This window comes from Copidosoma floridanum, unplaced genomic scaffold (assembly GCF_036245765.1).
Source record: "Copidosoma floridanum isolate Cflo_tuat_1 unplaced genomic scaffold, Cflo_Japanese_pri ptg000012l, whole genome shotgun sequence".
Taxonomy (NCBI): Eukaryota; Metazoa; Arthropoda; class Insecta; order Hymenoptera; family Encyrtidae; genus Copidosoma; species Copidosoma floridanum.
This window is the reverse complement of record NW_028321889.1, coordinates 3,061,598-3,071,600: the sequence shown is the minus strand read 5'-3', so window position 1 is coordinate 3,071,600 and position 10,003 is coordinate 3,061,598. Positions and strand designations below refer to the sequence as shown.

General features: G+C 33.9%; 3 protein-coding genes across 4 annotated transcripts; 2 read left to right on the top strand and 1 right to left on the bottom strand.

Annotated features, from left to right (window-relative positions):
- The first annotated feature begins 1,285 nt into the window (after positions 1-1,285).
- On the top strand, positions 1,286-5,068 carry LOC106638474 (uncharacterized). 2 transcript variants are annotated; one of them, XM_089590587.1, is made up of 13 exons: positions 1,286-1,505; positions 1,594-1,714; positions 1,857-2,021; positions 2,090-2,364; positions 2,446-2,568; positions 2,628-2,774; positions 2,847-3,102; positions 3,170-3,558; positions 3,634-3,894; positions 3,963-4,068; positions 4,152-4,479; positions 4,558-4,720; positions 4,796-5,068. In XM_089590587.1, exons 1-13 carry the CDS (start codon positions 1,368-1,370, stop codon positions 4,892-4,894), a joined length of 2,571 nt encoding a protein of 856 aa, XP_089446713.1. In that variant the 5' UTR covers positions 1,286-1,367; the 3' UTR covers positions 4,895-5,068. The 2 variants fall into 2 exon arrangements, with proteins under 2 accessions (XP_089446713.1, XP_089446712.1); XM_089590586.1 differs by having other exon boundaries at positions 3,960-4,068.
- Positions 5,069-5,377: 309 nt separating this feature from the next.
- On the top strand, positions 5,378-6,391 carry mRpL13 (mitochondrial ribosomal protein L13). The gene is made up of 4 exons (XM_014351643.2): positions 5,378-5,577; positions 5,646-5,769; positions 5,839-5,993; positions 6,105-6,391. The coding sequence occupies exons 1-4, from the start codon at positions 5,554-5,556 to the stop codon at positions 6,336-6,338; spliced, it is 537 nt and encodes a 178-aa protein (XP_014207129.2). The 5' UTR covers positions 5,378-5,553; the 3' UTR covers positions 6,339-6,391.
- LOC106638484 (leukotriene A-4 hydrolase) lies at positions 6,386-9,584 on the bottom strand. The gene is made up of 11 exons (XM_089590588.1): positions 9,390-9,584; positions 9,115-9,285; positions 8,888-9,000; positions 8,661-8,812; positions 8,475-8,586; positions 8,317-8,385; positions 7,970-8,246; positions 7,599-7,894; positions 7,261-7,515; positions 6,905-7,194; positions 6,386-6,834 (listed from the first exon to the last, which is right to left on the bottom strand). Exons 2-11 carry the CDS (start codon positions 9,197-9,199, stop codon positions 6,591-6,593), a joined length of 1,893 nt encoding a protein of 630 aa, XP_089446714.1. The 5' UTR covers positions 9,200-9,285; positions 9,390-9,584; the 3' UTR covers positions 6,386-6,590.
- Between the last annotated feature and the right edge of the window lie 419 nt (positions 9,585-10,003).

Genomic DNA, 10,003 nt, shown 5'->3' with positions numbered 1-10,003 from the left:
TATTTGAAAGTGAGATATTCAAAACCATTGGAAAACATATGACATTTTTTTATCAAACGTGGAGTAAAATACAAGTAGAATGGTTTTTGAATCGCCCTTCGTTCATATGTTTAAATAATTTAACGGAAATGTATTTGATTTCTTTTTCTTTTGAAACCTTGATAAAGTATTACTACTAATTAGAAAAAATTCAATGTAACATATATTTGTATCCAACACGAAGCTTGAGATCGCTCTGTATTTTTGACTACTTGTAATGCTTGTAAGTCATGTGTGCCATAGTATAGTGATATTTGATCTAAAAAAAATTAGCTATTTTGATATGTCCGTGCACAATTTTTTACTAAATGATAAATATTTTAAAAGAGTTGTGGCAATTATCTCAAGCTTTTTTTTCTAAATAAATATTGAAGTTTTTACTCAACAATAAATAACAAACCTGCACTGTAGTTCACTCCATGTTTTTTGTTATACTTGTTATAACTTTTAGCTTCAAACCTCCATTTGAGTATATGTGAAGTTAGAAATATTTACAAATCGTTGTCATCCAAATAGTTATTAAAGCCGTGAAAAATTGTAAATATTGTATGTGTCCAAGAATTAGTGAGTAATTTTTTAATCATGACTTATATTGATAGTCCTACATTAAATAAGATTTTTATTTTACACCAAAAAATCGTGTCTTAACTCCTTAGTGAGTTAGTGAGTTGTATCATTTGGTATTAATACAGATGACAAAACTTTCTTCCAATGATCCTTTAAAATGTAGTTAAACAATGGTAAAAACAAAATAGTGTATCTGAAAAGATTTTTTATTCAACTCGTTTAGACTGAGAGTTATATTCTTTACGATATTGTAATGATTTTTAAAATCTCATGCAGGACCTTTATAAAATAGTAGTCGAAAGTCTAGTCGTTTAACAATAATTAAAGAAAAAGACAAACAACATTACAAAGTGAATTTCACGTGTTTTATTTGATTTTTATTGTAATCTACATAAATATTTGCCTGTTCGTATGAAATGACTATTCGAAAATGTTATGAACTTGTGTACAAATAAATAAGCATGCGGAATTCTTGTAAATAAACTAATTTTCAAAAAAATTTCTCGTCATTTGTGTCAATGTGTATACTTAATTGATACCTATAGTAAGAACTTGAATATTATATATTTACGGAAAAGCAAAATTCAGCAAATTACTTCTATACCGATTGAGCAAAAAACGAAAAATGCGGGAAAACGAATCATACACTTGTTGGTTTGTGTGCGTGTGTTATTGTTTACAAAATTCAGTGTCTGGAACTCTGGAGTCTGGAGTCTCTGAGACTGCTAGTTTACACCGGGGGAAAAAAATAAACAAATAAAATGTCAATTAAGCCGCTTGATAGTAAAACAATCAAGTTGATCAACAGTACCCAGGTGATCACTTCGATTTACAGTGCCGTCAAGGAGCTCGTTGAAAATTCTCTCGATGCTCACGCTCAAAACATCGAAGTTAACCTTGTAAATTTCATTTTTTTTTTTTTTAATTGTGTGAAAATAATACATGTACATTTTTGAAATCGGTTTTTATTAACTTGTGGTTCTTAAGGTGGACGATGGCCTGTCACTCATTGAAGTTAAAGATAATGGTGTCGGCATCAGTAAAGAAGATGCGCAATATATGGGCTTGTCTTCGTACACGTCTAAAATTCAGAATTTTAATGATTTAGGTAAGCTCAAAGCTTGAAAAATTTCTTAATACAACGCTCACAGAGTATGAAAGCTCTTTTCCAAGTGTTTTTTTTGGTCAAGTTCACTGATTTGTTAGCGATACCAAAAATTGTTTTCACTTGAAGTTATTTGTTTGCATAGATCTATTATCCACCTATGGATTTAGAGGTGAAGGCTTGACAGCTGTTTGTCAAGTATCAGATGTAGTAGTCAGTACTAAAACAGCTGACGATGAAACTGTGACATCTTATACTTTGGACAACGAAGGATATGTTGTTTTATCTGACATATGTCATGGATTAAATGGTATACTAAGAAATTACATTTCTGTTTTAAAATTTTTCAAACACTCACGTGTCATTATTGCATGATAGGTACAACTGTTCAGATGAAAAATTTATTCAAAAACATGCCTGTCAGAAGAAACATTTTAAACAACAAAAAAAGAATTACTCAAGAGATCAAAGCTGTAGAGTTACTTTTGAAAAACTATGCCATGTGTATGCCTTCCATAAGATTTGTGTACAGAGTAAACAGCAATGTTGTATTTATGAAACCCAGCCACAAATCTTTAATTGAATCCGTCAAATCGGTACTTGGAATGCAGTTGTACACGAGATTGTATCATATCGAAAAAAACTTTGGAGAGGTGAATTGTAAAGTATTGTACAAGGTGTTTAATTGTTCGTGTCATCTAATGTTTTTTAAATTGTTTTTTTTCTTTCATCAGAACGAAATGCAATTATTTATTCCTAAGAAAACGATTGAAGAACATTTTTCGCGGATAGCTCAAGCTGGTATGCAGTTTGTGTGCGTCAACGGTAGACCAATAAAATCTAAGGAAGTTGAAAAGGTAAATTACATGTTAAAGCATACCTCTGATAAATTACTACAACCATCTAATTTTTTCAGCTAATTAATAAAAGACTTTCGGAATATTTCTTTGAAGTTATTGTAACTCCTCGGAAATACATGTTTTGTTTGATCTTAAAAGTTAATCCTGCAATGCTTGATGTGAATTTGGAACCAAACAAAGACAAAATTTTTCTTCAAAATGAGGTATAGTACAACTATGTCAATTCAATCTTAATTTCGGTAACTTTTATTAAAACATTTCCTGTCCGTCAAAAGGCAACTATACTACGTGAGTTAGATATTTTGCTGTGTGAGTACTATGGTCTTCAGGAATCTCAAACACAAAGTGATATTGAGAATGTAAACGTTAATGGCAATTTGAATGAGTTAGAGAAAGATAACGAAAAAGATCAGGAAGCAGAAAATGAAACGCCTGCTTTGAAAAAAAGAAAAGTTGATGACAAAAATAAAAGTTCCAAGGATAATAAAAACAAAAATTCTATTGATGGGCCCAATAAGATCGTCGAACCTGGTATGGGCTAATTAAATTTTTTGTCCTTTTTTTTTATCATCATTCTTTTAATTTTATCAAATCTTAGATGAGCCTACTCTACAGAAAACTGATGAATTTTTAAAAACTTGGAGTCAGCCAGTGTTAAGTGACGTAGATACGGATGATGAGTTGAAAAAGAAATCAAAAGATGCGCACACAAATGCATCAGAAGCAACAGAAACTGCAAGTACTCAATCTTCTGAGTCAGAAAGTTTCGATCTTGGCATTGGGCTTTTAAACAAAAATCAGATGATGAAAATAGAGGAAGAACGCTTTTCACAATTGCCAGTTGTTGATCTTGGGGATGATTTCGATTGGCGAGAAATCGTAACAAGGTGCAACAAGAACTTGATGGAAAAAGATAGCCTCAATGAGTCCGAGGTAAGAGAAGTCAGTGATATAATGTGGAGTAGAGGTCAAATACCAGGATTGCAGGTGAGATTCCGAATAAATATATTGTGAAAAGAACCAAGGAGGCGAGGAATTGTGAGTGCTCTATAAATATTTCAGGGTGGTGTGAGCATTGGAATCTCAAACAATGAAAGTAATGAGACTAATAACGGCAAACAAACAGATGAAAGTGAAGAATCTGCAATGTTGGACATTGCTGCAGGCATCCCGCGAATCGATGACGACGAGGATTCGACCACTAAAAGCAGAATGCGTGACATCTTTGAGTTTGGCTGTCAAGAATTTCAAAAGAATTCTAAAAAACCACCAATCAGAGCAAAATCAACGACGCCCAGTACGACAAAACGAAAATCAACTGTCGTAAGTCGTGTGATATTTTCTTCCACTTTTTCTTATTGTTTTAATTATTTTAAAATATTTTGAAGAAGGATGATCCAAATCAGCCGAGGATACCGTTCGCTGGAGATAACGCTTGTCTCTCTTCCATGGGCCCATCTGCGTTTGCCATGTACTGTTCAAAAGTCAGGACTGAAAGTAAGATGTATCACTGAGCCTATGTTTACTACGTGTCTTAGTTGAATTTCAACCATTAAGTTTACGATTTTTGCATCCTGCAGTTGTTAAAAATCACCCAGACTTCACACCAGCTGATGTGGCAGCTGAATTGAACAAGCAATGGAAAAATACAAGTTCAGAAGAGCGCGAATTTTATCGTGAGCTTGCAAATCAACAGAAGCAAAATTCTCCCATACCCTTGAGTATTACTCCGAAAAAACAAAAGCCGGAGCTTTCAGAGTTGGAGAGAGAAAAGAATCGCAAGAAACTCGTGAACATGCTGGGGAATATGAAGTCGAATAAGGCTGATGTTAAAAACGAGAGCATGATCATGAGGACTTACGTGCCCTGGAATATAAATTTACCTGTGTTAACTCATAAGTTTAAAAAGTAATGAGTTTACATCAAAATCTGTTGGAAAAAGTTACTTCAAGTTTTATATCTTACTTTACTACAATTATCTTTCAGATTAGTAACCAGAGAAATACCCATGGAAATACCGGAAACGCCTACAGTTATCGGTTCGTTGAATTCACTGCTGTGGATTGCAAAGATTACGTCGTCACTTTACATATTTGATGTTTCAGAGCTTAATGCTCAGTTAAGTATAACTGAGTGTGATATGAACAAGGTAACGCGCTTTAGTTTTTTATATTTCATTTTTTATTAAACCAGTATGCATAATCCCAAATGTATTCTCTTGCAGATCAGCAGAGAATACGTGAGCAGCATCGTCAATAGATGGATGACTGAAAAAAATGATATGAACGTTTTTTATCTATTTCATAAGCTGAAAAATACGTAGAGATCGAATCTTTGATTATTTAAATGTAAATTGTAAATAATCATTTAGTCTGTTTAATTATTGTATACTTACCTACTATTCTTTGTGTTTCCAAAGTTTATTTACATTGTACAGCAGGTTTTAGATTACACACCAAATATACTGGTTATTATTAGTACTTATTGCTTTTAATCACATTTCATGAGGTTTTACTCTAATTGTTCTTTTTTGGGCGTTTTATATAAATAATACTCAAACTACTTGTCTTAGAACTCAAGAAATTGATTCATTTTGAGGCTAAAAAAATTAGTAAAATACTAATTGATGAAGAAATTTGAAATAAAGATGTATTTCTTTAGTGCTAATCTTTGTTTTTTTTTTAAACAAATGTACAGAATAATTTGAAAATATTGACGAATATTATTTTTTATAATAAAATAGATATGTAAAATGCCAATTTTATCGACCTTCGGTACAGTCACAGAACAGTATGGAATTGATAACAACGATAACAAATATGTAAATATAACCTACTTGTAATTATCATTGTCAAGTACCGCAACAAATATCCTATTAAAATTGAATACACGATACGACTACATTAAATAAATAAATCATATTACTATTGTGTGCTGTAAAGTAAGAAACTTTTTCACACGAGTAATTTAAAGTTCCTTGCAATGTCGGTCATAAGAAGAGCTCAGGTAAACGCTTACTACTGCTGTTTTGAATTACTTATTTTTGCCAATTAATACTTTTTCATTAATTGCAGCAATGGGGCACATTTGCACAAGTTTGGCACTTGTACGATGCCAAATGGCAAGATCCTTTTCAAAGTGCAAAACTCATAGCAAGAACTCTCAAAGGTCGCCACAAGCCTATCCATCATCCCATGAGTGAGTAGTCAGCCTTTGATTGTTTTTAACTTTATTTTCATGTAGCTTACTTAGTTTCTCAATTTCTAGATAAGTGTGGTGATCACGTCGTTGTTATAAATAGTAACGATATCGCACTCAGAGGAGACGAGTGGCAGTTACGAGTTTATTTTCATCACAATACCTACCATGGTGGGGCATCTTGGACAAAAGCTTGGGAATTGCACAAGAAAGACCCAACAATGGTAATTAAAAATAAACTGATTCAGCACGCAATCTGCTCTTAAGTGTTTTAAATGAATCAAAATTTATTGGGGATTTCCTAATTTTCAAGTGCTTACTTTTTTCATTTCCAGATTATGAAAAAAGCAGTTTACAGTGCTCTTGGAAATAATATAAGTCGAAGGTATGCTATGTGCTGCTTACACGTTTTCTACGACGACAATATTCCAGAAGATATCAAAGGGAACATAAGCAATCAGTTAAGACAATTGAAACCAGTACCCAAAACACTTGATGAAATTTCACCAGAGGAGGTGGAAAACTTCCCACAGATCGTCAAACTTCCTGAAACTTATGTATTAAGATAAACTTTTTTTTCATAGGGTGTAAATAAACAAGTACGTAGATTGGAACATTTTTATCTAAGTCTTTTCTATTTTTTTACTAAATTCTAGCAAGTTTACATTACAAAAGTTTGTGTAAATGCCCATTAAAAGTATTTTTTTAAAAACGCGTATTTTGTACAGTTCAGCTAAAAACTCGTATATAAATTGGAAGAACTATAATGTAACATGGGTGTTTGGTGTTAACGTAGATCTCACTTTGTCTCATCTAAAGCTTTAATTCTTGTTTTTGTCTAGTATATGCAAATCCTTGGCTACCATCTCGCGCGTGACATACATCATTTTGTATTTTTTTTCGTTGTATACGTCGATAGCTCGCTGGCGCATCTCTTCCCAGGCGTAGATGTCTTGGAAAAGCGGACGCACGAACTTTAGTCTTCCCTGAGACGTGGCAAAATCCAAAGCCTCGCTCACTTTCTCCTCCCACCGAGATTTCAAACACAATCTCAGCCAGTTGAATCTGTAACGTAGAAATATCAAGATCACGTTTGATGTCTGAATAAGTATTCCATCATCGCGTGAGATCGTACCGTATTTCGGAATTCTGCCGGGAATCGAATCTGTAAAGCTCACTCATTGACTTTACTTGATCGAGGGACAAAGATTTATTGTTTAATACTAGTTCAGCTAAGAAAGCTTCTTTCTGATTGGACGTCCAGTTTTCTATGTCACTCTTACTGAACTCGGATATCGGCTTGTCCGCTAGCCACTTGGCAGCGAGGTCTAAGTACTCTTGAGCCAAAGTGGTGTCATACTTGGGAATCACAGGTGGCAAACCAGGCTCATTGAACCATGCATTCCAATCTACTTTGTCTAAAACCTAATAAATTCACGTTTCGATGGTTTTTGTGACGTAATAATATTGGTTGCTAAAACGTATAGTCACCTCAACTTTGTCGGAAAAATATTTAAACAAATATTCTTTCCACTGTGTGGTGTTTAGGCTTTTGTACTTAAATTCTTCCAAGTAGCTTCGTAAGAAAGGCTCAAACACATCAGGCCCTCCAAGTAGCTGTTCTAAATAGAATAGGAAAATGTGTCCCTTTTCGTAAGGTACAACTGAAAAAGCATCATCTGGATCGATCCCAGTTAAATTGGTCACCAAATTGGTTAGTGGATTTTTGTCTCCAAGCGTTATAAGCTGTGTAAAAAAGATTCATCATCTGGTATAACAAAAAAACTTGATGTAAACATTCAGAGGCAAGATAGTAAAATGTTATTTACGGCAGTTTTCAGACTTTGGACCCCCATCAGTGCAGCAAAATGCCTGACCTTATCGCCGTACATTCTACCCAATATTTTTCTCTCAACGAATACCGTAAAACCTTCGTTCAACCAAAAATGTTCAAAATTCATATTTGTTACCAAATTACCAGTCCAACTGTGAGATATTTCATGAGCAACTACATTGGCCAACGAGCGATCACCAGCTAGCAAAGTTGGTGTGACAAAAGTAAGGCATGGATTTTCCATACCACCAAACGGAAAACTGGGAGGCAGGATCAATAAATCGTATACTCCTGTAGAAACATGTTTTGATTATTTTACAAAATAACCGAAAGAATATGGCTAACGTTTAACACAAAGTTACAAACCCCAAACGTATGGTCCACAAATATCCTCTGCCGTTTTTAACATCTTTTCAGTCTCTTCAAATTCGTAAGCGCCTTTGTCGAGCAACTCTTTTTCGGTCCATACTCGTGTGCGCGGCCCGATTTGTTTGCTAACAAGAGCACCAGCGGCTATTGCTATAAGATACGATGGAATTGGTACTGGTTGATGGAACCTGTGGATCTTTAATGATTTATCCACATCAATGATTTTTTCTTTTATTGCTGACATGAGAACATTTAGTTCAGCTGGCGCAGTTATCTATATGTTAAAATAAACTTATTAAATAATGTTCGACAATACAAATCAAACAGTTGAAATAAAAAAGTACTTCTGCTGTGTATGTAGACTTTACAAATGGCGTATCTTGACAAGGTAACATAGATCGGGCGTGAATGGCCTATAAAGAGAGATGTATTTTTCAAATACTTGGCGATCACGTAATAAAATGGAATGCTATTTTCATACATTATATTACAAAAAGATTACCTCACACTGAGAAAACAAGTATGGATGTTTTCCCCCTGCTGTTTGTTCAGGGTTGAGCCATTGTATAGCAGTAGAGTCTTGAGATGTTCGGTAATCAATTTTTATTTTATAACTTGGAAAAAAAGTTATTATTTATCATTTTCTTTCGAAATAATAACACAACACCTCATTACTAATATTACTCACCTTATTTTGCCATCATCAATTATTGGGTCATCTGGTAATTCCACACTAAGTTTTGATCCATAATCAACACCTTTTTCAATGCAGTAGTCAAGCCTTGATCCATCAAATATATTTGTAATTGACAATATGACTAGACCCCTTACATCCAAAATCTGTTTAAAGAAAAATTCATAGAAATAAGAGAATCAAACGATATTGAAATTGATGGTTAAACCTAAATAAATTACCAAGACATTGGTATCTCCTTTCTTCTCGACATCGAGGACGACGCTGCCTTCAAACATCTTCCTTGTAAAATTCACCTTCACATTGAGATGAATATGAGTAACAACAGCCAAATCTGTCATGGAAAATTAATTTATTCTGACTAAATCACTATTTGATTAATTCAAAGCAAACAATCTCTTGCATGGATAAATGACAGATTCGTAATAGATGCATAAGGTATACATACCTGGTCTGGAAAACGAATTGGGATCTGTTGGACTCAAAGCCATTTCAGTTAGCGAATCTATGCTCGTACTCAATAATAGACTCATCGTGATTGGAAAATATGTAAGTGACTAGTTCTTTGTATACAATAGTCACTGCAGTTCAAACAGACCACCAATCGACCAATATTTCTCTTTTTATTTTTAGTAGTGGTTTGCACATGGATAAAAAAGTCCGAGATTGTAATCATTTTGTATAAATTACGAGTTGTTGAAGTAAAATTTTTAATGTACATACCTACGATTGATTGTTTACTGGATACTGTGATATGATGAGATCGCTAGCTTGATATGAGGCAGCAAAACGAGTTGCTAAATAGTAGTCAAGATAAAAAATACGCTTATCAAAGTATTTGCCCAAGTATTTATAATAAATGTGCGTGTTTACTGTACATCAGCACTTGACAGCTTTTGGCTTGACAGCTCTTTCGAGTTTCGACGCTCTTGCAGCAGAAGCGTTCCAAAAGTCAGACGTCACTCGCCATGTAAATGGCAACGCTGTCATCAGCATGCAAAACGCCATTCTAGGGCTTCCAGGCTGTACTTAGCAAGTTGGTGAATAGTAGCGCTCTGGGGGGAGCTTATAAATGCATACAATTTCGTTACTGTTTTTCATTGCAACATAATTTTCATTTAACAACATCAAACATTACTTATTTGTGATATAACTGTTTACATGTGGCTTCATGATTTTTGCGCCGAAACTAAGTGACATTTCATATTTCGCGGGTCGCGAATACATATAGTTATAAACGTCGTCTGCTGAAAATAAAAATAAGTGTCAAAGAAACGTCAAAAACTGTTGAAAAATACTTTTTAAGCTGCTTTTTAATGTAAAACGTCAAAGGCAAG